General features: G+C 51.3%; 8 protein-coding genes across 8 annotated transcripts; 3 read left to right on the plus strand and 5 right to left on the minus strand.

Annotated features, from left to right (window-relative positions):
• Positions 1 to 467: 467 nt before the first annotated feature.
• On the minus strand, positions 468 to 2763 carry STEHIDRAFT_101981 (uncharacterized protein; the record flags this gene model as incomplete). The annotated part of the gene is made up of 6 exons (XM_007307800.1): positions 468 to 970; positions 1776 to 1829; positions 1938 to 2144; positions 2213 to 2225; positions 2282 to 2380; positions 2492 to 2763. The coding sequence occupies 6 exons, from the start codon at positions 2761 to 2763 to the stop codon at positions 686 to 688; spliced, it is 930 nt and encodes a 309-aa protein (XP_007307862.1). The 3' UTR covers positions 468 to 685.
• Positions 2764 to 4410: 1647 nt separating this feature from the next.
• On the plus strand, positions 4411 to 7477 carry STEHIDRAFT_101982 (uncharacterized protein). The gene is made up of 6 exons (XM_007307801.1): positions 4411 to 4674; positions 4745 to 4827; positions 4891 to 4940; positions 5592 to 6141; positions 6211 to 6418; positions 6491 to 7477. The coding sequence occupies exons 1-6, from the start codon at positions 4483 to 4485 to the stop codon at positions 7178 to 7180; spliced, it is 1773 nt and encodes a 590-aa protein (XP_007307863.1). The 5' UTR covers positions 4411 to 4482; the 3' UTR covers positions 7181 to 7477.
• Positions 7478 to 7970: 493 nt separating this feature from the next.
• On the minus strand, positions 7971 to 9166 carry STEHIDRAFT_133521 (uncharacterized protein; the record flags this gene model as incomplete). The annotated part of the gene is made up of 2 exons (XM_007307802.1): positions 7971 to 8941; positions 9001 to 9166. The coding sequence occupies 2 exons, from the start codon at positions 9164 to 9166 to the stop codon at positions 7971 to 7973; spliced, it is 1137 nt and encodes a 378-aa protein (XP_007307864.1).
• An 826-nt stretch (positions 9167 to 9992) lies between these two features.
• On the minus strand, positions 9993 to 16177 carry STEHIDRAFT_101986 (RdRP-domain-containing protein; the record flags this gene model as incomplete). The annotated part of the gene is made up of 18 exons (XM_007307803.1): positions 9993 to 10865; positions 10943 to 11060; positions 11137 to 11167; positions 11258 to 11497; positions 11719 to 11982; positions 12041 to 13020; positions 13073 to 13176; positions 13243 to 13359; positions 13623 to 14271; positions 14323 to 14408; positions 14462 to 14517; positions 14584 to 14706; positions 14778 to 15357; positions 15408 to 15423; positions 15486 to 15557; positions 15616 to 15757; positions 15819 to 15921; positions 15983 to 16177. 18 exons carry the CDS (start codon positions 16175 to 16177, stop codon positions 10158 to 10160), a joined length of 4584 nt encoding a protein of 1527 aa, XP_007307865.1. The 3' UTR covers positions 9993 to 10157.
• A 358-nt stretch (positions 16178 to 16535) lies between these two features.
• STEHIDRAFT_160267 (uncharacterized protein) lies at positions 16536 to 17224 on the plus strand (the record flags this gene model as incomplete). Its single annotated transcript, XM_007307804.1, has 2 exons — positions 16536 to 16840; positions 16918 to 17224. The coding sequence occupies 2 exons, from the start codon at positions 16536 to 16538 to the stop codon at positions 17222 to 17224; spliced, it is 612 nt and encodes a 203-aa protein (XP_007307866.1).
• A 174-nt stretch (positions 17225 to 17398) lies between these two features.
• Positions 17399 to 19865, minus strand: STEHIDRAFT_160268 (MFS general substrate transporter; the record flags this gene model as incomplete). The annotated part of the gene is made up of 17 exons (XM_007307805.1): positions 17399 to 17470; positions 17546 to 17671; positions 17754 to 17815; positions 17893 to 18067; positions 18129 to 18185; positions 18248 to 18253; positions 18320 to 18363; positions 18420 to 18442; positions 18494 to 18717; positions 18773 to 18787; positions 18850 to 18896; positions 18956 to 19139; positions 19196 to 19204; positions 19265 to 19310; positions 19369 to 19526; positions 19584 to 19637; positions 19701 to 19865. 17 exons carry the CDS (start codon positions 19863 to 19865, stop codon positions 17399 to 17401), a joined length of 1467 nt encoding a protein of 488 aa, XP_007307867.1.
• A 1411-nt stretch (positions 19866 to 21276) lies between these two features.
• STEHIDRAFT_141329 (uncharacterized protein) lies at positions 21277 to 22128 on the plus strand (the record flags this gene model as incomplete). The annotated part of the gene is made up of 1 exon (XM_007307806.1): positions 21277 to 22128. The coding sequence occupies one exon, from the start codon at positions 21277 to 21279 to the stop codon at positions 22126 to 22128; it is 852 nt and encodes a 283-aa protein (XP_007307868.1).
• Positions 22129 to 22802: 674 nt separating this feature from the next.
• STEHIDRAFT_149102 (uncharacterized protein) lies at positions 22803 to 24353 on the minus strand. The gene has a single exon (XM_007307807.1). The coding sequence runs from the start codon at positions 24033 to 24035 to the stop codon at positions 22947 to 22949; it is 1089 nt and encodes a 362-aa protein (XP_007307869.1). The 5' UTR covers positions 24036 to 24353; the 3' UTR covers positions 22803 to 22946.
• Positions 24354 to 25479: the final 1126 nt, after the last annotated feature.

Genomic DNA, 25479 nt, shown 5'->3' on the forward strand with positions numbered 1-25479 from the left:
AAGCTAGTAGTTCACCTCGTAGCAGCTTCATTTCCTCATTCCCGCTTTACGCCCGCTCCAACACCACAGACAACATTCGCTCTCTTCTCTTCCTCGGAGTCGAGTTTTGGTTTTTACGGTCTCTGTACTTGCCCATGTTCTGCACCAGGACTTGCTTGTTCTGTTGGCGCTTTTGCTGGTCATAAACGCGAGCGTCACGGCTGTTTGACTCGTCGCTGATCTTCATTCTGCGACGTGCGTACTTACTTCGCATACTCACCACTTCTCTACGCCGACCCACAGAGGACTCGGAGAGAAAGGCGTTTAAAATTACCGGCGCAGCACTGGTGCCAGTTCTGCATACGTCGCATGACTTGTCTGTCTGTTGCTCCTCGGACCTTCCTTTCTCTGCCAATACGCTTCGTCGTATCATCAAATAAATAAAAATAAAAAAACAAACTTCGTCCGATTCAAAAGGGTACTACTCTACTACCTGGGTCAGCGCGATCGCTCCTTGAGACTCACACTCTTCAGCCGTATAATCGTCCTCCTCACAAATACCACCCCCCCTCCGGTTCGATGCGTAATAATCGCCACAACCGCTCCCGATCACCCTTCCTCGTACACCTCCTTGCCACTCCTCTTCGCATCCCAGCCTCCCAACTCGCCAACCCCACCCCCCATCTCTCAATCTCCCAACATAAAATCAATTCTTCTCCAACGGCCACTTAACCCTGCCAACCTCCCATCTCCTCCCAACGGCGGCATAACTAACCCCACCCAACCGACTCACAGCTCTCAATTTCTCAGGATCGACTTGAAGGCCGTCCGGTGAGAGCACAGAGTTGCGGATGTGGACGTGTTTGATGAGACCGAGGAGGAGGGTCGTGGATGGTTGAGGTTGAAGGGGCGTTGGTGAGGGAGTGGAGGGAGATGGGGTGGTGGAGGTGGACGATGATGTGGATGGGAGGAAGTCGTGGTAGGAATGGAGCTGTGGTGACGAAGGGAGAGTTGAGGTGAGTGAGATGTCCGGTCCATACGGGTACAGAGAATACGGAATTCTTTGTTTAATGGCAACTAATGTGGATGGGTCTCGACTGTCATTATGTCACTGTGAACACACAGTGATGGGTTGAAGGATCTTTGCCCCGGCATATAAATCAGATCTACCGGTCGAACCATCCGGGTCTAGTTTGTGGTCCTGTGAGATTCAGACTCTGCCCGAAACCACCAAGATTTGCGCGAACAACACAAAACCGTACGTCTCCACGCGTCCACAATATTTCGCCATGTCGCGCAAAACATAGGTATCTCGCCAGCAGGTCTGACCAGAATGGTGACCTCCCGGCAAATAATTATATGATGCGAGAATATAGGAAGCCCGACGAACGCGCGGCTTCCAAACGCTATTTACCGTAACAGACCGCAAACTATAGTCTATGAGATCCAGGGCGGGCAGGGTCACATCTGAAGCTTCAGAGCCCTCCGCAAGCGACGCGAAGTCGTTCGAAGTCTTTTGGACGATTCGAAGATTCCAAAAGGCTCGAAGCGATGTGAAGCGTGTGGTCATATATCAAGAGCCCGGTATGAAGACCGACCGGTTACGAGGACAGAAGACGGAAGACGAAAGAGGATGGACCTGTGCGCGGAGGGGCGAGGCCGACGTAAACGACCGGGTGTGCATAGCGATAGTAAGAAGATCATGATGGGAGACAAAAAGATCTCGAATTTCTGGGAGGAGGATCTGCGGAGAAGGACAAAAGGGATGTAAAGTTTACTGTGAAGCTAGTGCTCACCTCGCATTCGAAACTGATGGCGCTCTCTTTCACTCTTGATGGTTTCACGTATACCTAGATGCGATAACCGTCGAGACAGGAAGTGAGTTTTCTATCCGAATGTACGACCCTATCCCCCCAAGGAGGTCTTAGTGAAATAAATAAGACGAGGAGTAGACTTACGCTCTCCTCTTTCTCCAACCCCGCCACCTCCCACTCATCGTGCTCTGCCGGCGACTCGACACACGTAGCATTCGCAGCCTCGACGAACGGCTCCGAGATAATATTCACGACGAACTGCTTTGTGGCGAGAATATTTTCACGGGTATCCTTTGGTCTGCGAGGTGAGAGGGCGAAAGAGATAGAGAGAAGGGGTGGATTGTGCGAGACCTGTGGTTGGTGAACAGGACGTTGTGGTTAGTCGGCGCCAACCTATCGTGGCGACGAATAGGATGTACCATTGAGAAATAGCTGAGAAGTTATACTGTGAGTTCTCAGAAGATGTTAAGTATGATAGTCCTACACACCTGAACGGAGCCAAATTCGGCACACCATCCCTCGAAAGAGTCGACACGAACGCAATCGGACGAGGAACAATCGCGCTCGTCAACATCTTGTACGCGTCCCTATCACAAGAGACACCGTCGTCAACCTCAATATCTTTGTCCGTAACAATTGACTCGCACAGGACGACCTTGAAGAGACACGAAGCATGTGAGCCGTAAAAGACGACTTACAACGGCCCCAGCTTCTCCAGATTCCAAGACTTCCACCCATGCTCTTCATCCTCTTTCCATTTCTTCGTCAACTCTGTATCATTCTTCAATCCATCACCAAGTTTCCAGGATGGATTGGGACGTTGAGTGAGTGGGTAGGGCTCAGGATCGAATGGTGGCAGGCTATTGGGATTTGGTTTTCTTGTCGAATAGGCCGCCCTTCTCAACGAAAATACCGATACCGGACGATGAGGTAGCGAGCAGAGTATCCCAGGGCGGATGAGGAGCAGCATGATACAAAAGCGGGTGAAAGATGTATAGCATGTTCGGAGGCTGTTGCGTTGCGATATGTACTGTGCGAGGACTTGTGACTTTTCGGAGGAACGATGATGTGGAGTTTACGGCGCGCCACACGTTCTCAGGAGCCCCTGAAGGGTGGCCCAACTTCCCTGTCCGAATATTTTATCTCAATTGTCGGTCCTGAGTGTGTGTCAGAGCCCTTCTACGCAGTATCAGATAGTTTTTAGCTGGCTTTCAGTATACACCACGGTCTACCGCCCTCGCACAACCTTCGCACTGATTGAAGGAAAGTACCCAGCAATTCCTGCCCTACACCCTCACCGCCGACTCAAACTCAAATGCACATCGTTCTTCTGTCCCACCAATACCATGATTTCAGACATTTTCTGTACCCTCTTCGTGTCATGAAAATGTCAGACGGGGTCGTACGTAGGTTGGGTTTATGATTGGTGTTGGGTCTGCGGTCGAGATGGGCTTGACTTCCCAGACAGAATGTGTACTAGATGATCAGGAGTCGTGAGGGGTGAGGAGGATAGGATGTGATTGTTCCAGGGAAGACAGCGTAGACGATGCAACGCAAATATCGGAGCTCCTTAAACCGCTTTATTCACCAATCCTTCTTCATAGCCGAAAAAGTCGTCGGAAGACCCGCCGGGGAACCCGAGTCCAGGATCGCCATCTCCGCACGCTACAAAGTCATCCACTCGGTTGTCTGCCATCGAGGGACGTGGTAGGTGCGTAGAGCAATAGGGGAGTCCACGATGGCCGTTTAAGTGTGCGTTTAAGACCGCGTTTAAGACCGCGGCCCGGCTTTGGGGCTTAAACGCACGCTTAAACTTGGCTTAAACGTCCGTTTAAACGCTATCGTGGACTCCCCTAATGACTGCATTCGTAATAGGTAGTGCTCTGGATGCCATTCACGATCTGTTCGGACGACTCGGACGGAAATGGCGATATTCCGAGTTTCTATGCCGTGCGGATCTTCAGCGAGTGTTGGGGGAAAATGAGAGGATTTTTATCAGTGCTCGTGGAAAGCTATTATACATGAGCCCTACAGTGTTTACCTCCGGACTCGCCTTTCTAAAAGGGGGCCCGAAATCTCCCTCGGGGTGAAATCAGGCGAGAGGCGCACCATGGTCTGCCAGTTGAAAGACGCTGACAGTCGTACATAGAGGACTCGAGGGTCGAGGATGTCGCCTCACGTTGGACACGAGGGAGATAAGCATTCCATGAGATGTGAGATGAAAGTAAGTTAACAGCCAGCAAGCTAGCAAAGACAAAACAAAGCCAACGTTGTTGATAATAAGTAGATGAGGCTCAAGTTAGGAGAACAAATGACTGACAGTCCACGGTAATTGAGGTCGTAGACATCATTAGCGCATCTTCATGATGCGTCGATTATAGCTTGTTACAGATCTCAAGCAGAAAAGCTAAACAGACCCGCCACAGACGAAAGTACAACTGAGGATGATGGGTGGCGTAAGCAAGAAAAGCCGCTGACACAGCGCGCTGAGGCGCCGCCAAGACCTGCCGGATTCGGCAATAACATAGCCCAATTCGGCAGTTGGTTCGCTGGTCGGCGCGCCTGCGTTGCTCGCGACAGCCATCATCCGCTCTTGTGCTGTCCCTTCATGACCTGATTTTCTTTCGTATTTCGCCTTCGCCAGTTTTAAACGTCTTGTTAGCCTCTCAATCTTATAATTCCTATTTCTATGCTCTCATTGCTCTCGAGCTTGGTACGCCGTCAAGACGAAGATGACCCGTCCAATGCGCTACCACCGCCCGATGACTATGTCCCAGCACATCATGCTAGTCCTGTCGTCGCGTTCATCATCGGTCTTGCCATAGTCACGCTTGCGTCCGTTCTGAATGCTGCCGGGCTGAACTTGACAAAGTTGGACCACGTACGCGCTCTAAATCCTCTTTCGGACGACAGACAGGGTTAATTTACACACGTCTTGTTACTATGAATAGGTTCGGACGAGTGCAATCCCGAAGAGCTCGAGAAGGAAGGATTGGTTGAGGCCGCTTTGGTTGCTTGGGATGTTGCTTTATATGTGCGTTCTTTAGTTTGTAATGCGGTCGTGTGCTGGCACTTATGACGTGGGGGCGACTTGTAGTTTGTCGCAACTTATAGGATCGACTTTAGCGCTGCAATATATGAGAGCAGGTGTGTTCCGTTTCTCTATCCTGCAGCTATCATGTCTTGTCGAAAGCCGTGAACACAATCGTATGGCGTTTATAGCAAAGGAGCCCAGAGTTTAAGCATCTCACGGTGGGAGACCTCGTCAGAGCCACTTTTGCTCGGTAGCAGGAGACCAACTATCAACGTCAGTCAGTCTATGGGCCTAGGAGCATACGTGGAGGTGGTAACCGATACGAGAGTGACGTTGCACAGGAGCCCATTTGGGAGGCAACTGACTTCTACCAACGAAGGGCTTCGTACATCTTCAGTAGTCCGCTATGCCCAGGGCTATTGGGTATGAGAGTAGGCTGATAATCGGGTCTCTCATCCACTGTGCAGCCCTATCTGTTTGGGTAACGGCTATGACACAATATCTTCAATGCGGTGTCACATGTACGGTGGGCACAGGCATCACTTATTCTGTGGTGACCATTACCCTTGCACGATAGTCGCACACGCAATCTGAATGAGTTCACCGTTACCTGACAAAATTCATGTCGTCAGTTTCGAAGCCCTCTTAGCTCTCAAAAATACACAGAGCTTACCGAGCACTTTGAAAGGGTTGTACCAGGGCTCCTTACTGGCCAGCCCCATCTCTGTATCTGGGCACTACACTGACTCCTTCTCTGTCTTCAGAATACGTCGCCCCCCTTGGTTCAACATCCCTCATCTTCAACTTCATGTTCGCCCGTTTCCTCATTGGCACCCCCGTCCACATGAACGACATCTACGGCACAATAGTCATCATCCTCGGCGTAATAGGCATCGTTGCCTTCGGTTCCATCAACTCCGGCCTCTCCAACGAAACCGACGCCACGCACCTCACGCACCTCTGGGCCCGCGGCCCCTGGATCGGTTTCTTCATCTTCATGACTCTCGCCCTCCTCCTCCTCTTCGTCTTCACGGCTCAGCTCGACCTCGTATTGGCTTCGCGGTCGGACCTTTCCTCTGTTCCGTTCGCGGCGATGTCGGCGAGGATGGCGAGCGCGCAGGGACAGAGGCAGGAGGGCGGGCTTGTGAAGAGGGTGAAGCAGAGATGGGCGTGGGGCTTGGTGTGGATTGCGGAGAGGTTGGAGATGTGGACGGCGGGGAAGGATGATAAGGTCGTTGCGTGGACTTTGGGTATCGGCTGGGCTTGTTGCGGAGGCGGTATGGCGGGAGAGTGTCTCGTGTTTGCGAAGGCTGCGTGTGTACTTTCACTTTCACTGCCTGTCATCGAAAAGTCGGGAGATGCTGATATAGCATTAATTTACAGTGTGAAACTCATCTCTGGGTCGCTTTCGCATGAGAATCCCGGAAATCAAGTCGGTCATGCGGCCCCCATCTTCACGTTCATATTCCTCGCCAGCACCGCCGTCCTCCAGATCGTATGTCTCAACCGTGGACTCAAAGCATACGACTCTACGCTTGTCGTTCCCGTCTTTTACGGCGTATACACCGCCACGGGATGGCTCGATTCCCTCGTACGTCTCCCCTTCTCTTCTCCAATATATGACCGGAAGTGCTAACAGATGTACCGGATACACCATACGCAGATCTTCAACGCCTCAGTAGACGCCTACGCCTCCTGGACGCTTTTCCTCATCTTTGTCTCCATCCTCATCCTCATCTCCGGCGTCGTCCTCCTCACACACAAAAAACCGGACGTTCCTACTCATCCTCCCAACGCCGACGATATCACCCTGTCCTCTGTACCGAGACCAAATGGAAAAGGAAAGGGGAGGAGAAGGAAGGTGAAGAAAGGAGATGCAGAGGAGGGGGCGGACGATGAGAGGGAGGGTTTGAGAGCTGGGGAGGACGGTGGTGTAGAGGGGAGGGATGGGGAGGTGATGTGGGATGTCGGGGAGGCGAGCGACGATGATGAGGACGACGAGACAGAAGGCCACGACGAAGATGATCCTGCGGGTGACCGTACCCCTCGCGCCGCTCGATCAAGTTCACCGTCCACAGCCAAACCGGTCTCAAACCTGGGCACAGGAGGGAACGAAACAGAAGAAGGCATGCATCTCATGCGGAAATCGCACGATGAGGAACATGAGGAGGAGGTGGCGGCGAGTACGTCGACGCATACGCTGGGGCCAATGCCGCAGCAGACGAGAAGGAGGTCGACGTCTTCGGTCTCGTTGATTGATGCGGACGAGGACGAGATGGAGGCGGAGTTCGGGGAGTTCAAGAGTTCTAAAGCGAGGGCGGGGACGGTGGCGGGGCAGTCCAGTTCACGGTAGACCAGTTGCGAGCTACTGGTGACCAGTCGTGGTGAGGCGTGAGTTTGAGCGTGGGCTCTAGATTGCATTGCGTTGGTCTCGTTGGATATTTTGCTATTTGCTATATACTTTTACACTTACTTATGCTGTCTATTTCTTTTTGCACGATGCGGCGCTCAGGCTGGCTGGGATTGAAGATGGATGCATTTACATACAGTCGATCATGGTCATACATACATACGACTCACAAGAAACATACATGGACGTAGTGTACTATTGCGGCGTGCTGAGCTGGCGCCATTCTAATGCTTGCTGAATACATAATCGTGTACAGTCTTCGGCCGTGGTTCAGATATTGTGCAGCTTGACGACTTGAGGGTGGCACGACGCCACACTCGACTCTAGATCTGCAGCCGAGTCTCCGGGAACGCCCGGATGCTGCCAGTGCCGGTTTCAATTTGTGCCACACGAGTTGGTTGGCTTCCTCCCTTTTGCTCCTCGACCGTAACACTCATGACTGAGCGTTCAATTGACCAATAACAAAGGTACGTGTGGCCTCATATATCTCCCATAAGTTACCATAATGAACATGTGTCATAATTTACCATAGTATAAACCATATGTCTGCATACATCTCGAATCCTGTCGTGAAATTGCCGTTATACTGTCATACGTCGTGAAGGGAAGGTCCAAACGTCACCTATAAAAACGATGATACTTTCTATCGAGAGAGAAAGGTTATCTGTTGATATCGTCGAGGAGGACCGACCTGATATCAGCGTCAACGCCACTCCTGCGAAAAAATATGTACTCACCATCGTTTAGGTTTAGTCCGATCAACTACAGAATTTTCCGACTCCAACAGCCCGTTCAAACACCTAACCACCACGCCAACCCCGTATTCTACCACAGCCCAGTCATCCGGCGTAATTCTCGATATCAACCTTCCAAACCTATCCGGATGCCATCTCCTTAGCGCATCTCTTACCCTTTCCTTCCTAGGTATCCCCTCCGAGTGAAGGCCCGAGAGAATGAAGGCGGAGACGGCCTCGGGTGTAATGTCACGAACACTACGAGGTGGGTGAAGGACAGGCCAAGGGATATTCCAAACCGTCAATGGCTCCCCACCGCCAAGGAGGAGCGCAGCCCATCTCTGCTCGTAGACCGCCCACGCACCCCTCACGCGCTGTGCCTCCAGTCTCTTTATCTCTTCTGCTCCAAAATTTCGTTGCTTGTCCTTGGCCCTCTTCTCCTCCTCCCGCCTACACTCTGCCTTCCTCCGCCTCTCTTCCTGCATCTCGCGTTCTCTCCAACCTTTTGCTTCTTGCATCTCGCGTTCTCGCCATCGAGCTTCCATGCGCTTGAATTCTTGTTGAAGTTCGAGACGACGTTCGCGACGCTGTCGCTCTTCTTCGGGGTCTTTACCACGTGCACGCGATCGTTTCTTCTCGTCCGGTTGGCCAGGTATGTGAGGATGTGTGGTGGTATGTGCATGGAGACCCGCTGGTGTGGCTGGGCGAGGAGGCTGAACGGTGGTGCGAGTGTGATGAGAGACATGAGGTTGGTTGGCGGGATGAGTCTGGGAAGCAATATGCGGATGTGTCGCGGATTCAGTGGTTGTTGCAGGATACACAGGCTGTGCGGGCTGAGATGTGGAGGACCGTTGTTGCTGTTCGACCCAACGGCGAGTGGCCCTATTCCTCTTCTCTATCGCCGCACGTTCTTGATCGGCCAACCAGGCGTATGTGGCGGCCATCTGCGGGTCCTGGGGTCGTGGCGCACCTAAACGCCGGTGTCATCAAATGATTCCCTCTGACTTGTACGACGCAAAGGACACGTACCTGCCGCGTACTTTGGACTCGTGGTGTGATAGTAAGGCATCTCGCCTGCATTTGATGCAGATGGCTTTCTTGTTCCGGATTTGGTCTGCGGATGTGGACGCTGTTGGGCGTATTGATGGTGGAGGTAGGAGGATGGGATAGCGAAGATGACGCTGCTGCGTTCCATCTTTGAGTCGGAGTCTTCCCGTGCTTGGGCGTAAGTACGGCTCCTTGGAGAAAGGGTTTATGAGTGTACATGCCACGCGTACGACAGATGGGATGCAGTGGACGAGCCTGTTACAATCGTGTTGAAGTGGTGCGGAACAGACGTGCCTGTGCAGTGATATTCGCAGTCGATCCCGATTATAATGAGATATAAGAGGAGACTGCGGTGTACGTTAGGGCAGAGGAGGACATCTTCCCTTTGCGGGGAAGATCGGGATGAAGGGTAGCTCCCTACTAAGAAGAGCGAGCGGGGATGTAGGGGTCAAGGGATATATACTAACACGGCAACGCTCCTACACCGCTATTATGTCGCCTTTCGGACCCGCCTCCTCGTCTTGGGACGTGTCTCGTCATGCCGGCCCTTTGACGGTGTAGAATAGGGGCCCATCCTCGGAGCCCAAAAGTCCACAGGCTACGCTATCCTGTCTCCGAAGTTAGAGCCAGAGGAAGAGTATGCATTCAAGTACCGCCCTCCTAATCTCCTTTTACATCTGATGCAGCTCCCATCACTTGAAGGGAAGATACGTGAAAAGTTCTCTTCACCAAGCCCGCCCATGAAGAGGACCATATAGAGTCTACAAAGTTTACACGCTGCTTCTCCGTTTTCGAGGCACCGAGGACCGAATTCCCATTCAACTTACCGATTTTGGGTTGCGCGTATTGTCCACGAGTCCTCCTCAAATTCCAGACTCGGGAGTACGAAATCTCCAAGTGTCGGCAGGAGGCGGCAATCTATGCTGAAATCATGTCCCGAATCGTACAGTCGCATAGATGTGGTAGGGTAGCGGGCTGTTACGACACTTACAGTCCAAAGTAGGATAGTTCAGTCAATGGGGCGTGCGCGTCTTCGCGACAACAAGACAATAAGCTCCCCCTCTCCTTCTCACCATTTCTTCTTTCACGGCGGTAGACCTCCGGCCCGAGGCACATCTCGTCCTCTTTGCCCGACAAAGTCACTGAGGTGGCGTCGACGGCATCGGTATATTGACTTCAACGCAGGCCCCGATAGCCCTACTCCACATTCCCTGCGCGCCATTCCCGGTCATCGTTCTTCGATCGCCCACAACGATTAACGCGAGCTTCGCGCGTGTCCAAGCCACATTGAGCCTGCGCGCATCCTCGACAAAGCCCACATCGTTGTCCACATTAGAACGCACGGTCGAGAAGATAATAATGTCGCTCTCGCGGCCTTGAAATGAGTCGATCGTGTAGCTATGCGTGTTGCTCGAGGAGAGTGCATCGCGTAAAGCCTTGGCTTGTTTGGTATATGGAGAGAGGGCAGTGATGTCCGGGTGCTCGAAGTCTACTCTCTCTTTCGGTCGCTCGCGATCTTTTCCTTTGGAGCTGGTAGCTGTATTATTGGGAGATGATATCGACTCTGGGGATGGCTTGGGGCTGGCGAGGAGCTTCACGGTGTGCTTGATGAGCTCAACCTGTCCTGTATTACCCTTCGACATTCCACCGTAGTCTTCTTCTGCCGAACACGGGACGAATACGACCGGCACAACGACGTTTTCAGCTGTAGGCCAGGGAAATTGAGAGTTGAGAAGGGCGCGAAGCTTTGATCCGACATCGATTTCGCTGACTCCAGTCCTCAGTTCTCCGTTGTAGAACTCTGAGGAAGGAAAGCGGGCTATGGCTTCGGGGAAACGATACTGGACCTATTTCAAGCAAGGTTCAGTAACTGAAATACGACTAGCGGAGATTACGGATGAGGATCTCGCGCAATTTCACGTACATCGAGCATGGTTCTACTTAGCCCTGGCTGACTTTCTCCCGTGTACAGACGTTCAAATAATGAGACATCGTGCATAAGGGTACGGCCGAGAGGTCGAACCATAGGTCTCAATTGAACACTGATAGTACGACGAAGTTCCATATCAGTAATGACTTACTTCCCTCCTTGAATGGTAGAGATAGCTAAATACGTACTGATCTCCGACCAGAATCGCCTTCTTGCATCCTTTCACCAAAGGAATTAAAGCGACGGACTCCGTGACCTGAGAGGCCTCGTCGATCAAGGCAATGTCGAAGTCTATGCCTCTTAGGACACCTAAACCTGCCCCAGCGCATGTGGTAAACACTATCGTCGCCTTCTTGATGAGCTTTTCCGCCTTATCACGGCGATTCGAGTTGCGATTGATTTCGCCGCCCACTCTGCTTTCCACAGTGAAACTCTTTACGGACTTGTTGACTCTGGACGAATCGGTAGCAACGCGGAGAACCTGCTCTATGGGCACAATATGTTCTTCGTTCACGACCCTCTCGAAACGTTCGAGCACATTGTCGACGGCTGTATACACTGATCAATGAGATATGTAGCATATGAGGGAGATAAAATAAACGCAACCATTGTGTGTAGACGCCGTCATGAGGATTTTTCCACCGTCGTCAAGAGTTTGAACCAGTCGCTTCAGAATCTGCACGACCACTGTTGTCTTTCCAGTACCTATAGTACACTCGCAACAGTCAGTGAGAACACATATAATTAGAGATACCTCGCGGTAAACTTACCGGGAGGGCCCCAAATAAGTGTGACTTGGGAGGTCCGGCTCGCCCGCACGGCAACTCGCTGGCTGTGGTTCAACTCATCTTGAATTTCTTCATCGGGATCCGATACATCTGCATGCGTTTCATCCACATTTCGAGACGCTTCCGAGAGTTCCTGCGAGGCTTCCTCGGTGAGCGAATCACCGGTTATAGCACGATGAAATCGACAACATTCTGCACTTTCTGTGGCGAGACGATGTATAGCGTCCATCTGGGCCTTGAACGTTGCTTTGAAAGAGATCATTCAGAGTGCGACTGTAGAACTGGACCGTGATGGTAAGCTCACCTATACTGCCTGCGTTGTATAAGTACCACTGAATTTGGAGAACTTCCGGAGGAGCTGTGTGCATCAACGAAATCCTTGCCTGTCCCGGACTCATTTCCAGCACCAATCCATCCAAAACGATAGGCGCTACCCAGCCCCTCTCTGGCTTGGATCCAGCTCGCAGACGAACATGTGAATGCAGTTGGATGGCAGCGGGCGCATCGACACGGATATGAGCCAAGATCTCTGCCGGCTTATCCTCCACAGGACGAAGATCGACTAGTAGGGGCGCCTTAGACTGCCTCCTCGGGTGTCCCTCGTCGTCACAGGGACATTCGTCATTAGCCTCCTCCGCGCGATCGCATGAGACAGCTAACGAGTGTTTGTGGATATAGGTGCTAGCGGGAGACCGAGAATAGATGGGCTCCCTACATTCGTGGAGGGTGAGGAGGACCTCTTGTATCAGCTGTGGCGCACGAACGCACAAAGAAGCCAGCTGGAGAAGGTCTAGGTAATGTGTGATGGAGAGAGATGCAATGGACGACCTGATCCTCTCCAGCGCAGAAAGGGAAGCTATACCGACCACGTTGACAGAGCGAAGTATTTGTCTAACAATGAAGAGGGTATCGATAGAGGCCATATCTTCGTGCAGAAGGCCTTCCGACGGAACGAAGGATTTGAGAAGTGAGAAGACCAGCAATGGCTGGCGATCCATCCATTTCTCAAGGTAATGGCGGTTCAACGGCCTACGAGATAGGATGGTGTCGAAGGTCATGAAGAGAGCGTTCTCGGCGTGGTACTTCCAGGCGAGTTCAGCCACTTTATCGAGAACTTCGGGAAGAAGAGTCGAGAGATGTTCCCTCAGGCTGTCTAACGGCTTGTGGAATATCCTGCGTTGTTCGGCCGGAAGGGCAGTTAACTCCTCTTCGGTGATCTGGTTGAGGACATACGGAGACGGTCGCTGAGACGCGAACCGGCTGACGAACTCCTCGGTAGCCACACTGTACCATCTTGTTAGTGTCCTGGGCTCGACCAACCAGACTGTTAACTCACTGTTCGAAACGAAGGTCGAACAATTGGTGAGCAACCCCGTCGCGATTTGAAACGACGTGAATTTCGATTGCTACAACCGGAGCTCGATTGAGGCGTCCAATTTGCTTCGCGAATGTGTGAAAAGTGACTATCAGCATAGCAAGGATCTCGCGAGTACATAAAGAACATACGCGTTGAACTGGTCCCGATATCTGCTGTAAAGCGATACTCGTCACAATCTCCTCGCCGGAGTTTGCTGGAGGGCGAGCGATAAATATGAATGTGTTGGCACGCTGGCGATTGAAGAGCTGCATGTTTCCATAGCCACAATACAAGCGGAAACCTTCGACGCAGGATTTATATGTTGGTATATGAGCGGCAGTCCCCTTCATGAATGCGGCCACGACGACATTTTCGCCGTTCACAGGCACGTCCTCGTCCCATGGGATGCTACCGCGCAAGAAGATAGCGACCGTGAAGCGACCGTCGAACTGCAACCAAGAATGAAGGCAGTTATCGTCCTGGTCTTATGAAGTATAGTATTTGGAGGACAACATGCCTTCATGATAACGAGCTTTCTAGTGTAGTCTTGCGCAGCACGTTGCATGTACTCGAAGAAAGCATAAAGACCGTTGACCCTGGAGGAATACAGGCGCTGAACTCTCAGAGGGCCACCCAGCTTCTTCTCTGTCAATTCGGAAGACGTGAGTATGTCGGACCGCAGGAGACTGTTCCAGATGTACGGTTCCGCTGCCGGTATGAAGCCCATGGACATCGAGAGTTCTTGCTTTTCGTGTGCACCTAGAGCTCCAAAATTGACTTGGGTCAAGAACGGGTGGAAGTCGATGTTATACTTTCGTGCGACACGACGGGCAAGTTCTACAAGGCGGTACTCCGAGAGGGTGGGTTCCTCAGTAGAGAGAAGGCGTCGAACAAGCGTCACGGCGCCCTCTCTGTCCAGATCAACCGTGGTAATATTGGTGGCGGCCGTTTGATCGATTCGTTCACTAAATGCTCTCGCCTCCTGTGAGAGGACGTCGAGTATGAAGTCTGGCCTGGATTCTGGTACTTCTGTCAATCGAGCGGGAATCGAAACGCGAGCGCCATCGACGGCTTGGGAGTAGAGTGCATTGAGCTCTTGACACTCTTTGCTGAGAGCACCGTCGGGCGGATATCGAGCCCACTTATTATGGTACTTTGCGGCTTTGGCCATTCCTGAGCTATGGTTCAACAATGAGAAAGTTGTAATTCATGATTGGAGAGACACTTACTTGTTGTAGGACGCAAAGTGCCTGGCAAGATCTTGACGAGTGATCTTATTTTGAGTAAACTCTTTGTTGGGTGGATACGTATAAGACTGCGGAGGGTACTATTTAAGCATGATGGCACAGAGAGAGGCAGAATTCTGACCTCTGAGATCTTCTTAGGCACCAATCGAGGATCCCAGCATACAAAGTACTCGTCACCTAAGAGCATGCTCAAATGAGTGAGATCCACGACTTGCGATTGATGGCAGCTAGGTGTCGACATACCGTCTAAGTCACCTCCAGAGCTCATAGAAGGGGCGGCTCTTTTACCAACTGAGGGGAATACGACACAGTCCACAAGGTGGGAGAGTTGAGGGTGATCGACAGCACGGAGCTTGAGGATGTCACCTTAGTGCCCGATAACCACAGAAATTTCAATTTTGTTCCGTGACATCGTGCATACCGCTTGCAAGACGTACCAGGGTGTAAGCAAGGGTTTCGTACGACAATCACGTCCAAATGGTTGATGGTTGAAGCGCCGGCTCTCGACACCGTGATGCGAACGTGGACTTGACCTTCCTTTAGAACCCCGAAAGGATCGCACACCCCGAACAAGCGACGAGACTTGCGAATCAGCATTCGCACTCGCTCCTTTGTAGCATCACCCTCCTTGTGAAAGGCCTGGATCTCGGCTGCCTGTGCCGAGCGAATCTGTTTCACGATGGTAGGGGAGTCCAACCCATCGAGGAGAACGCGCTCGGCAATGTCGTGCTTTCCCAAGGTAGAGAAAAGCTCAAAGGCATGGACAGGATCGGACGATGCTCTCTGGACCCAGTCAAAGTACTCCTGCTGTAAAGCCACAAAGTCGTCGTTCGTAACGCCAAGGCTCGAAAGCAGGATGGTGATTTCGTTGTTGAGACGGCCGAAGGTGTGGGGTTTTGAATAATCGACGATGGAGAAAATCATGTCGTCTGTAGCGGTAAATTTCTTCTGGCTCTTGCGGAACTCGGCCTGGTGGATCTTCGCCGCATCTAGCGGAGGATGCAGCATCTGGACGCCCTAACGTTTTACTCAGCACAATCCGCATTCTCTAGGAACTACGGACCAACCTTGTACCCACGATATCTAAGATATATGTAATTGTCAGCTGAAGTGAAGACGGCCCCGTAACGGTACAAGATGCGAACCTGATCTGGAAGACACAGGGTGTGTAGCGTCGTCTATTGTGCACAATTCCTTTCTTTTTGCTGATTTGAACGCTGATCGGGCCTCCGTTAGACAAGAATAAAGGCGGATATTCTGAAGCTAGGGTCATACCTGAGCCATCTTGAAATGAGGCCACAACCGTCCGAAAATACCTCGTCTCCAATCTTGAGGTCGTCGATATCGCCTGTGTACTGAGGGTCGAGCATATAATCCACTTCCGCGCCGGAGAAGAGTAAACCGATACGCTTTGCACCTGAAGACCTGTTACATCAGTATTTCTCAGTGTGAAATAAAAGATTCGGAAGTCATCACACGTTTTGCGACGTTCATGATTTTCCCAAAGTCGCCCTTAGCGTACACGACCTGATCCAGCTCTTCGTCCGAATTCGCTCGGCGTAGAAAGCAACCACCACTGCGCTGCGCTCAGTAAGGTCTCGTGAGTTAGAACACGAAAGCATTGAATAGCTCAGATGCGTACCAGCTGACTATTGCTATGTCCATAAAATCGATACTGGACACCATTCAGGAACAATCCAGCCTGGAAGAAACGTAACTTGTAGTCTGTCGCCACTGAAGGCCTCGTATCCGGAAAACGCAGTCCGCCAAACGATGCCAAGATAAGATCATTCGAATCATCATAATATACCATACGATTGCTAGGGAATTGTGCCATCTCAATGGTGATCTTTTCGTAAGAGAAGATGACGAGTTTTCCCATGGGTCTGGTACGAGATTGAGACTGGCGAGGCGTGAGGACATTATGAGGGACATTGGTGAAGACCCAGCTATCGTCTGAAACCGAGACACTCTCTCTGAGAGTGAACTTGTTCTGAACCATGCTGGATGAAGAACAACGGACGGCACGCTAAGAGGACACTACGTGCGGGAGATGTTATGGCACTCCATAATTTGTGTGGCGTGGTGAGGGAGTGGAACAGACCGAGTTGGAACGCCCAATCCTGATATGCCTTCAGCGTCAACAAGGACTATATCAGGCTATCTAGCGCTCAAAGAGCGAAAGCGAATTCAACATGGACTCACCAACACCATCCCATTCCGCGAGACTGATCACCGCCATATACCTCGTTGGCCCATCTTCCGCGGGTAAAACAACTCTGTGCAATGCATTAGCTAGAACCCTGGGACTTCCCAACGAGGTTCACATCTCAGAGGTGGCCCGAACAGTTATGCGTGAGCGCGGATTCACTCGAGATGATGTAGGGAAGCTGGAGATGCAGAAGGCAATCATGGAGGCGCAATTGAAGGAGGATAGGTCAGCGCGTCACTATGCGACTAAAACTAGGGAGGTTTGTGCAGGAATAGTTCTGAGTGATAGGTCAGTTACTGTTCCCTCCTTGAACGTGGAAAATGATTGTGTTCTGAGATATTATGGTGGCGATTGTGGTGGTACAGGTCAGGCATCGATCCACTCGTGTACGCGCTGTTGAAAAACGACGCGGCTGTGGCGGAGTCGCTCGCCACATCGCCCGATTTTCAGGCTGCACTACCTGACTATCGCAAATCTACCTTCATCTTGTTGCACGCAATACCAGATTGGATGGAAGACGATGGGGTTCGAAGCGTGGATGATGGCTCAGACTGTTTCCATGTTTTCAAGCGCGTGTTATCCGAGCTGGACATCCAGTTTCAGGAGCTGGGCGAGAGTTGTCGATGGTTGGAAGAGAGGGTAGGGTTTGTTCGGAGGTGTGCACGCATGTGATCATTTATGAGATGTATATCATGCTTCGGTGATATACACAGTACTATTTAATCCCGCTCCGTAGATGCTTTTCAACCCATGGCATAATGAGATGTTTTGGGGCACCCAATGCTGTATGTGTCTACGCGTAATCTAGAGCGAAGGCCATGCTACAGTCAAGTAAGAATATACTCTTTAAACCTTCTGTCTCCACGCAGGCTTCACGTTCTTCAACCACATCGTCAAGGCAAACGCCACGGACGCGGTCTGTCAAGCGCCACATCAACAAATCAGCACCTGGCACCACACAAGATATATAAACGACAGAGATGGAGAACGTACGGCGACGAGAACGACATGGACCAGTTGACCGCTGAGAAGGTTCTTGTCTACAGATAATGCAAAGAGTGTGGTGGAACCTACAGGACCGAAGGCCCGTGCGAGAGAGCCGCATGCGGTAGCCATGCCCTGGAGAAACAACGGAGTGTCCGTCAGTGCGCGATCGCAATATAAGTTTGATACGATTGCATGACGAAGAAAATAATCCTACATTCATGGCGCCAAGTGAATCTCTACTTGGAGCGCTGTTAGTGATCAAGACATTGTTACACACTACGATTTTATTGGCCAGCAAATCCGATCAGCCTTCATGAACCTTGCCTTGGGGTGGTGGCAAGATGTCGACGCACCGAGACCCATATTACTGATCGTCTTTGAGATGATCATTCCTCCGATTGCAGCCCATATAACAGCGGTTCCGAAAGGATAGACGACGTGAGCCATGGGGAGCAACATGAATGAGAGGGGAAGGAAGAGCATGGCCATGCGGTAGGTCTTGACGGGGCCGAGATGTCTTTCGACCGGCTTCAGGAAACGGCATAATGGATGTCAGAGTTGCTCAAAGACGGTTTGATTTTCGACATACCGGGAACACTATCGTCTGTGAGAAGAGGGCAGCCATGCCGTTGATAGAGAGCAGTAGCTGTGGGAGACAATGAGGTGTGAGCGGGCTCAGGCTGGGCGAAATGATATAAGATTACTAACACCAATCTGTAACGAAGGAGTGTCTGGTGAATACGCTAATATCAAGAAGAGGATTGAGCGATATATACAAACCTGTCTTGGAGAAAAGCCTATTCCACCATGCTCGTACGTCGAATCTAAGGCATCGTCAAGATCATCAACGCGTGCACGACTTACAAAAGGATGGACGTACAGCAAAAGAGCGGTATAATCGCCCTAACAATGGCATGTCAGTTTCTGTCACGTCACTAGGGAAGCAGAACTGACTGGTAACACGAGTTAAGAAGGCCTAGGAAGAACCATGACAGGAGAACCTGAGCGATTTGTGGGTTGCGAATCAAGCTTAAAAAACTAGGTCTCTTCGGCTTGACTGGTTGTGCTTCACTATCGTCATTGACGTCAGCAAGTTGCCCAACCATCGTATCCGCATTGGAGGCGATAGAATCGGCTTCTTCTGTCGTGGCGGTCTTGTGAGAGTGAGTGGGTAAAGTCTGGACGAACTATACAGTGAGTAGGACTGGTAAAAGAGCGTTTGGTGGTACGTACTTCAGGAAGATACAACTGTGGGTAAATTGATGATAAGCAACGACACTGGTAAGCCTGAACTGAGCAGCGAAGCATACAAAACCGATGACAATAGCCAGCAGGTTAAAGGTTGAGCCCACAATACCTACCAAAGGGTCATGCATAAAGTGAGCGGAATCAATCTTCGAACCTATGGGTACTTACAAGGTAAGAAGTAAGGGTAGTTTTTCAGGAACTCAAATCCAAATATGGCCGGGAAACGTTCAGCGGGATGTGAGAAGTATCCGCCAATGAGAGGGCCAACTGTAGCACCGATGGCCCAGGTGGCGGGCAGAAATGCGAAGGCTCGTGCCTGATTAGTGTCGTCGGTGATTTCTGCCAGCATACTCTGCATCTTCCCGTGAGCACATGCAGAAATCCAGTGAAACGACAGTGAGGACGTACTTTGATTACCTAGACCGTAGGAGTGGCATCAGCGATTTGAGAAGGGCGGCAAGAAAGTGTATATCATACAGCGACATTTCCGTTCATCGCCCCTGCTATGCACCGTGCCAGCACCCTGTTAGTCGTTAGTATCTCGCTAGATGATGCTAAAGTTTGGAAGTAACCACACTCACATAGAAGTAAAACTACGTGCAAGACCGAACGATGTGACTGATATCATTACCCCCGTGAGTCCAGTAAGAACAACAGTCTTCCGTCCGATCCGATCGCTAACCATGCCCCAGAAGTAAACCGTGCAGAATTGGACAAAGGCGAAACAGCCTTCCACAACCTTCAGACCAGAATTGATCAGATGAAGAGAAGTTATAGTAATGAACAGCTTACTCACTCCGGCATAGTATCCCACTTGACTGGGTGGGATCCCTGCAATCTCCTCCATCATCTTTTGTGACCCAGAATAAAAATCACTGTGACTGAAGAAAAAACACGCAATACGTTGACTTACTTTATTGACGAACGGGAATATGAGGGTATATGAGACCGGTTCAGTGACTCTCATTACCAGCAAAATAATGATCTGCATGCGAGGCAGAGGTGTGACCGCCGGCCCCTTTTTAGGAAGTAGAGTCGACTGCTCGTCGAGCACAGATCTTGAACCATCGCGAGCCATAGCTTGCTATCTACCGTCGGCGGTGACGATGTTGAGACTGCAGAGACGACCCGCAGTGATTCTCACCACAGAAAACGCCAAAGTAATCAAACAGAGAGAGCACATCATTGTGCATCGCAGACTCTTTATACCCACAGAGCACTTGTCCACGAATGAGAGATAGCTGAGAACCTCGGAAGCGGAACGGAGCTGATGGCGAGCTCGAGCGCCACGGGGAAGTGTTCGAAAATTACATTTTGACCTAGATTGTTGTGATATGGTCTGAGCAGGTAGTACCATGTATTTCAGACTACTAGAGCTATGAGAGCAAAGTATAGACTGCCTCAATCGACCTGTGGCCCTGGGCCGAAGGAGTGGTGAAGGGAATAGGAAGGAGGGAATATTAATTTGAAATATATTTGAGTGGCACTGGCCATCTTATCTTATCTTTAATTACGCAATGGATTATCACGATATATTGTTTTATTGGCTTTTTTCAGTTCGTCTTCGCACCTTCATCATGATGACGCCGTGCTCGAACTCTAGTATGATATTCCTTGCCCTTACATCCTCTACTGGCAGCTGGTTCCAACGACAACGAATTTAACTTGCAACTCTTCGTTGGATACTCCGCTGAGCAGATCAGCCTAAGCATCGGTAGAGGACAAGGACGAAGACTTTCCAGGCGGGAAGCCTTGCTGGCACTTCGACCACTCCATGGTTTAGTACAGCTCTCTTGCAACTTATGTCCGAATTTTATCATCTACGTCCCTGCTCTCGATCATACCCACTTTGGCTGAGATCACCGTCGAGCTCGCGGGTCAGAATTTTGAGCTCTATATTGCCACTCGACGTCCTCGGGCGACTCGTGGGGAGAGCACACCGGTGGAGGACCTTGTCTTTGAATTAGTGAGCAATATTGCTCGACTAACGAACACCCGGCAGGTACTGGGAACCGGTTTAAGAAGGTTACATTGTTGGTAGAGGATAAACCAAAAGAATGGCATGTGCCCCAAGCGTCGATGGATGAGACGGTAAAAGCAGCGGACGAATAGTCGCCATGTGGATGGCAGAGTATGGCGAAGATAATCATGTAACTAATAGTATTAGTTGATGGAAGCGCTAGTATGACGCGCTGGGAAGGGAATATTTACTCCATTCATCCACTGTAAGTCGTAGATCATGATGCTCTTCAACGCTGTCCGAACTCACGTACATTCTAGTCACTTATGCATATAGGTGTCGTTTCCCAACCATGTTCTGTCATGTGTGATGCGTGTGCTATGCGAAGTAACGTTGCCTCCTTGACGATCTCACCGTTGCGCTGCCATCAAGAAGTTAATAGAGTCTGATTCGCGCAGGTACATATAGACTCTATGCGACGAGCCTTGTGCTGTAAAACCCCAAGCATCAGCTTTCCCCACCAGTCAGTATGACAAAGTCGAGCGAGCTGTCTTCACTTCGTTTCCTCGATTTCCCACTCGACGTTCGCGAGCGGATTTATGAAGCTCTTCTACACTCGACCGCCTCGCATCCAAGCGACCATGAATTAAGCAGCCTCCTTGCAAGCACCCAAACGGGCTTCTTTACCACCTTGCTCCCACCCACCACTACCACAAACCTTCTTCTCGCCAACCGTCAGCTCCATTCCGAGCTCCTTTCGACCATCGAACGCCATTCTCGTGCACGCAAAATCGTCTATACACTCCATCTCTTCGCATCCAATGGCCGGATCTATCCTACATGGATATCTCTCCCCAGTCCACCACAATATATATCTCGCGTCCACGTCTACTTCCAGATGGATCCCAATGGCGAAGCGTGGCGGCAGAGTTTCTGGGCAGATGGTGGACCTGGAGCTTTGACAAGTGGCCTTTTGAAGATACTCTCCGAATTCCTCGTTTATGGGCCTGCACTTCGCCCCTACGACTCTTCAAATCCTAAACCTATACACCCGCCCATTGTCCTTGACGAGCTTATCGTCGAGTTCGTGCGTCAGGATCCCGACTCAAGATTTCCCTCGCTCGAACTTCCGGTGATGTTGCGACAGGGAAGGAAGACGAGGGAGGAGGCTTATGTGTTTGATTTGGTGATGATTCTAACGCGGTCGGTGAAAAGTGGACAGCTATGGGGAAGGGTCAAGGAGGTCGGACTGGTGGTGGAGAATGTGGCGAAGGAATGGGACGTGCGTGAAGAGTCGAGAGAGAATATTTTGAAGACGGCGAGAAGATGGGCACCGTATGGATGGCAGAGTATGGAGAGTGTTATGAAGGGGGAACTGTAGGATAATCACGCACTATATGTGGTCGTATAGAATTGCGCTCTCTGAGGTGCGCAACAATACCTGCCTTCGATCATTTATCAGCTTTCTAACAGCATGCCATCTTCCAGAACAGCACAGCAACACGCGTAAGTATGTTACATACATGGGAGCGACGCCGACAACCTGATGGCCATTTCGAGATGCCTAGTATCGAGTGAGTCGGACGCAGCGAGTAAGTAACGGTCGAGAGCGCGAAACTCAGGCTTGCGGATGCAGTCAAATTCCAAGGAATTCTGGGGAAGAGTGTCCTTATGACCGTAGTGAGCCCATTAGGACTTGTAGATCGTAGAGGTCTAGGATTGAAAAAAACAAAAAAATCGATCGCCGCAACGCCACAATGATTCAACAACTTGAAGGGCTTGTTCGACGGCAAACGCCGACAAGCCTTCTGCAGGAACCACGACTTTCAGACAAACGACCACCCTCCTTTGACCCTCGTCTCCGGTCCCTGGCCAGACTCTCTAAGCTTGGACTGTTCTATGCATTACAAGCTTGGTATGAATACTGTTTAAGTTAGGCATTGTGGTCCACAGGCTTCCTCCAAATCTCGAGCCCAGGACTCTTCATGTCAATGTGCGAGTCGATGTCGACCACGAGTATCAAACGCATCTTGAACAATCTCTCTATGTATATACATCAGGAATAAGTGAATGACAAGCACCTGTGCTATGAAACTACCTCCACACCTGACAGAACACTCCTCGTCAAAAGCCAGCGCAACGACGATAAACAAACAGGAGAGCGGAAGCAATATCGTACCCATTCTACACACAACCATTCTATACCATCACTCTATGGAGCATACCGTTCAAATACCTGACAAAAGAACCTGCCCTTTCTTCGATAGTCCGACCACCGACCTCTTCGATCTTCCCGGCGCTCTCCCGAAATCGCTCCGGCTGTAGTCTCTGCAGAACGCTCCGTATCTTCTCCTTCCTGGGCACTCCTGGTAATGGCTTCATACTACCCGTGAAGCCCACCCCCGCAGATCCATCAATCTTCGTCGAGGCGATATGCGGTCCACCTATAGGCCACTGAAACTCTGTGAACGGCGTCAGAGGTACTCCATCGCCAATTCTACCCAGTCTCTCCTCCTTCCCTTGATCCTTCTTCGGCTCGACGCCAACCTTTGCTTTAGGCCCATCCTTCATCGTCCTGAGCATGGTCCTCCTCAACGTCTCGTCCGACTTCCTCTTCTCCTCGATCTTCCTTCTCTCTTCGCGTCTCCTCTCCTCCGCCATCTTTCTACGCTCTGCGATCATCTTCCTAACCTCGACTCTCTTCTGTGCTTCCCTCTCCCTCTCCTCGACAGTACGTACAACTGTTTGGCCCATCGCTCCGAAAAGAATATGCGTCTGCTTCTCTCCCGCGTCTGCCAGAGTGTCTGTCCCGAACCCTTTCCCGGTACCGAACCCGTCACTCATATCCGTGCTCGCGTACGCCTTCATCCACTCCTCGAACGCACTAGGGTCCGGACTCGACTCGACTCTAATCCTCTCACCCGCGGTACTATGGCCTACATGCACCCCAGCCCCACGACCACGGCCGACCCTCCCCGTAGTACTGACGCTCGCGCCCCTCGGCCTTCCCTTCGCCGTTCCCCCGACCGTAAGCGACGACTTCGTATCCGAGCGCCTGAGAGTATGCTGGACAGGTAACGGAGCGCTGGACTTCTTCGGCGCGGGAACGGGAGTGTATTTCGTCGGCATTGGCGTTCGAGGAGATGCGCTGGGGCTCCAGAATGATGTGGATGACCGGGGCTGGGATGAGGGGATGTGGTTTGCGGTCCGAGCGCTGCGCCAGGCAGACTTGGATTTGGAAGCTGTGGAAGGGGTGACTGTGGACCGTGACATGGCTGAGGACATCATGATAGTAGTGGGTAGGCGACAGCGGTCAACAGTAGCGGAGTAGTAGCGGAGTAGTAGCGGTGCAGGAGCAGTTTCACAGCGCAAGACGAAAGAACAAGAAGAGGAATAGTGAGCGGCACTGAGGATCCGTAGCGATAATGAAGAGAAAGGCCTGCGTTAGATGACCGTGATCTTGCGCTGGCAGTAGAGAGCCGCCCCTTCACATCGATACCCTCCTCGACGTCCCTTCCTTCCCTTATCAATGCTATGCGTGCGCGCGACCTCCCCTTCCGAGACTGTCATAAACCGTGCCTCATGAACTTCATGTTGGACTCTCGGCGGTCGATATTTCACCTTGAGGTGAATACACGAGAAGGTGCTGTGGCCAGGCGGAACGCACGAGGCTCGGCGCCGGGCGAGCGAGCGATGTTCCTTTCCTTTTGGACCATTTCTGACTGTCCGATTCGCCTCGTTTGCTCACTTCGCCGTCGTATGTTTGTTCCCGAACGCCTGTTGGACCCGTTCGAGGCTTGTGTAATTTCGTTATCTGATCCGAGCTCGTCAATGTGTGCGTTCAAACGACATTGTATTACGAGTCGGATGATTAAGCTTTTAGACTTCGCCCTGCATCTGAACTTGAACTTACTTTTTGGATGGACGGCGGGAAGAGGAATGGTGTCAAGAGGCTGGCAGGAAGCGGGGCGCTGGACGTGTGGTCAATCGAGTTTGGCATGTGTCTGTGTCTGTGTGCACCTTCAATGTCCATGTCACTTCCCCAGTCGTGTTTAGTCCTTCAGATCTTAGAACCGACGGCTCTCCGCCGCCGCTCTGTCCATCGCTCGACGCGTTCGAGAAGACTTCATAGTATAAGCACATGAATTGTCTCTTCCATATGCTGTACGATAATTTCCGCCACTTCTTCACGTCTGTTCCATAATGTAGTAACGACTCGGACCATGAACACGTACTTGCTACTGATCGATTTGATCCTCAACATCGAACATCGAACAATCGCATCACATCCACACGTATGAGCCAACATCCACACGCTATGAGCCAACATCCCCACCTCACCGTGACATCGGGAGTGTCGACGAGTCGTGGGCGTCGTGTCGTTTCCATACGATCACAGGCTCACAGCCAGTTATAATCACCGGCAAGTGTAGGCGAGTAGGCACTACGATATTGACACAGTGCGCCCACTGCAACCTGCATCGAACTTTTGAGCTGATAGAACACAAGGCAACCGGCAGCTGTGTGATAAGTAGCTTGCCCTCGCGCAGGACTCGGAGCACCCCTGTCCTTGCGCGTGAGTACTCACAGGCTTCAAGTTCGTCGATAAACGGCACTACGTAGTCCCAGTGAGTGAAAGAGAGCCTGAGCATCTGAACCAGGACGACCAAGTGAGATTAAAGTCGTACTCGCTGTGATCTGGACACCAGACGATGCATGGGATGCGCGTGCT

The sequence above is a fragment of the Stereum hirsutum genome (assembly GCF_000264905.1).
Source record: "Stereum hirsutum FP-91666 SS1 unplaced genomic scaffold STEHIscaffold_14, whole genome shotgun sequence".
NCBI lineage: Eukaryota > Fungi > Basidiomycota > Agaricomycetes > Russulales > Stereaceae > Stereum > Stereum hirsutum.